Genomic DNA, 2592 nt, shown 5'->3' with positions numbered 1-2592 from the left:
AGAGAAGAGAGAGGGGGGGGAGGGAGAGAGAGAGAGGGGGGGGAGAGAGAGAGAGAGAGAGAGAAGGGGGGGAGAGAGAGAGAGAGAGGGGAGAGAGAGAGAGAAGAAGAGAGAGAGAGAGAGAGAGAGAGTGAGAGAGGAGAGAGAGGAAGAGGGGGAGAGAGAGAGAGGGGAGAGGGAGAGGAGAGAGGAGAGGGGAGAGGGGAGAGAGGGAGAGAGGGGAGAGAGAGGGGGAGAGGGAGAGGGAGGAGGGGAGAGAGAGAGGAGAGAGGGAAGAGAGGGGGGAGAGAGAGAGAGAGAGAGGGGGGAGAGAGAGAGAGAGAGAGAGAGAGAGATGGAGGGAGAGAGGGAGGGGAGAGAGAGATGGAGAGAGAGAGAGAGAGAGGGAGGAGGGGGGGGAGAGGGAGGGGAGAGAGGGAGAGAGAGAGAGAGAGAGAGAGGGAGAGAGGGGGAGAGAGAGAGAGAGAGAGAGGGAGGGGGGAGAGGGAAGATGCATGGTATTAATCATTGCTGTTCTGTTTCATTGTTATTTGTCTTATTTTGGTGTTTGTGAATATGTTAGGTAGGTGTGTGTGTGTGTGTGTGTGTGTGTGTGTGTGTGTGGATGAGAGTGGTGTGTGTGTGTGTGAATGAGAATGGTGTGTGTGTGTGTGTGAATGAGAGTGGTGTGTGTGTGTGTGGATGAGAGTGGTGTGTGTGTGTGTGGTGTGTGGTGTGTGTGTGTGTGGATGAGATTGGTGTGTATGAGAGTGGTGTGTATGAGAGTGGTGTGTGTGTGTGTGTGTGTGTGTGTGTGTGTGTGTTTGAGAGTGGTGTGTGTGTGTGTGTGTGTTTGAGAGTGGTGTGTGTGTGTGTGTGTGTGTGTGTGTGTGTTACCGGTTTGTGAGGGCCTCTAAGGATGTGTGCTCTTGCTCCCTCACAGGCTGTTGCCATGGCAGAAAGGGGCGGAGTCCCCAGCAGGTCAGTGATGAGGTCCAACTGTGGGGAGAAACACACACACACACACACACACACACACACACACACACACACACACACACACACACACACACACACACACAGACACACACAGACACAGACACAGACACTTTAAAAAGAATCACACACACACACAGATGCACTTGAATGTAGATGTATTTAAGAATGCTGATGCCTTATAGATGTGTATATGTGTGAGTGTGTGTGTGTGTTAGTGTGTGTGTGTGCGAGTGTGAATGTGTCAGTGTTAATTTCGTTGACGAAAACTATGACGAAAAATATGCGTTAACGACCTTTTTCCCGTGACTAAAACGAGACTAAGACGTGACGAAAACGGATCTTTATAAATAAAAACTATGACTAAATCTATTTTAACTCTCGTTGACGAGACGAGACGAGACGAAAATGTTGGTGGTTGACTAAATCACAATAATAATTTTTTTCTAAAATTGTATGCACATCATTGGTTGAATGTTGCCCGGTCCTGTATCTATCCCTCCTCCACTCCCTGAGCTGCCCCCAGACAGACATGCAAGTGACGCCCTAACAGACGTTATGATGGCTGAAGTTCAAGCACTCGGTACTGGAAGAAAAATAAGAATAGATATCTGGACAGTCTTAAATTATAACTTGACAGAAAATAAAACACAATGCACCGCAATAACGGGAGAGAAACCTTGTGGCTTCAAAATAGGTGGGAAGAACACAACAAGAGGCACCTGAAAGCGCACAATACAACCCTGCCATTTATGCCAAGGTAAATTAGCTAGTAACGGTCAATGATAATTAGCTAATGTTAACTAGTTATTAGAATATATTAGCCAACGTTAAGTTAACTTCAAAGGGGCAGTCGAGTGTAAAGGTTGTGTCAGCTTGGATAGCTAGCTAATAATTTTCGATTGAAACCTCCCGTTTGGCTTGGCAAATGAGTTCCAAAACGTTTAGCTAGCTAACGTTAGCTAACTATGAGGTAGCATAGCTAAGTTATACTAGCTATCGATAGCTGGCTAGTAAACTCATTGCAGAATGGACTATAGGACTTATCATTGGCACCACTTTCAACTGTCAAAACTATCCGTCTAGCTAAATCGGTTGGTTATCAGATTGCACAGCAATTCATATGGAGGATATGTGGTAGCCTAACTCTAAGGCCAGGTAGGCATAGTAGTTGTATTGTGTTATCAGATCATTTGAATCTTCAAAATCTAGACTTGATATTCTCTTATATTTTAATGATAATACGCTTAATTAAGTATTGCCTTAAAGTTATCATTTACATTGAATTAATTGGAATTCAGCTGTAGGAGATCTGTATCTTAGAGACTAATTGCATCCACAATTTAAGTACTGCAAGCTAGACTATTATGCAGTTGTAGACACAACACAAGGGGTCCCTGGGCCTGAGAAGGGAAGGAAAGGAGTTTAATGTGGCTATAAGATGGACTTTTTAATGTGACTAAAACTAGACTAAAATGTAATGAGACTTCGTCGACTAAAACTAGACTAAAACTAAGCAGGACAAAAATGACTAAAAGTGACTAAAACTAATATGCATTTTCGTCTAAAGACTAAGACTGAGACTAAATCTAAAATAGCTGCCAAAATTAACACTGG

General features: G+C 44.4%; 1 protein-coding gene across 1 annotated transcript in view; it reads right to left on the bottom strand.

The window, feature by feature from the left end:
* Positions 1-882: 882 nt before the first annotated feature.
* The window catches only part of nlk1 (nemo-like kinase, type 1), a gene marked incomplete at its 3' end in the record, with an annotated part of 8245 nt that continues 6535 nt past the window's right edge, over positions 883-2592 (bottom strand). Inside the window, exon 7 of the mRNA XM_031560589.2 lies at positions 883-978. Coding sequence (XP_031416449.1) covers positions 883-978 — 96 coding nt within the window. The remainder of the gene's footprint in view (positions 979-2592) is intronic.

Source organism: Clupea harengus, chromosome 23 (assembly GCF_900700415.2).
Source record: "Clupea harengus chromosome 23, Ch_v2.0.2, whole genome shotgun sequence".
Classification (NCBI taxonomy): Eukaryota; Metazoa; Chordata; class Actinopteri; order Clupeiformes; family Clupeidae; genus Clupea; species Clupea harengus.
This window is presented reverse-complemented; position numbering and strand designations above follow the sequence as displayed.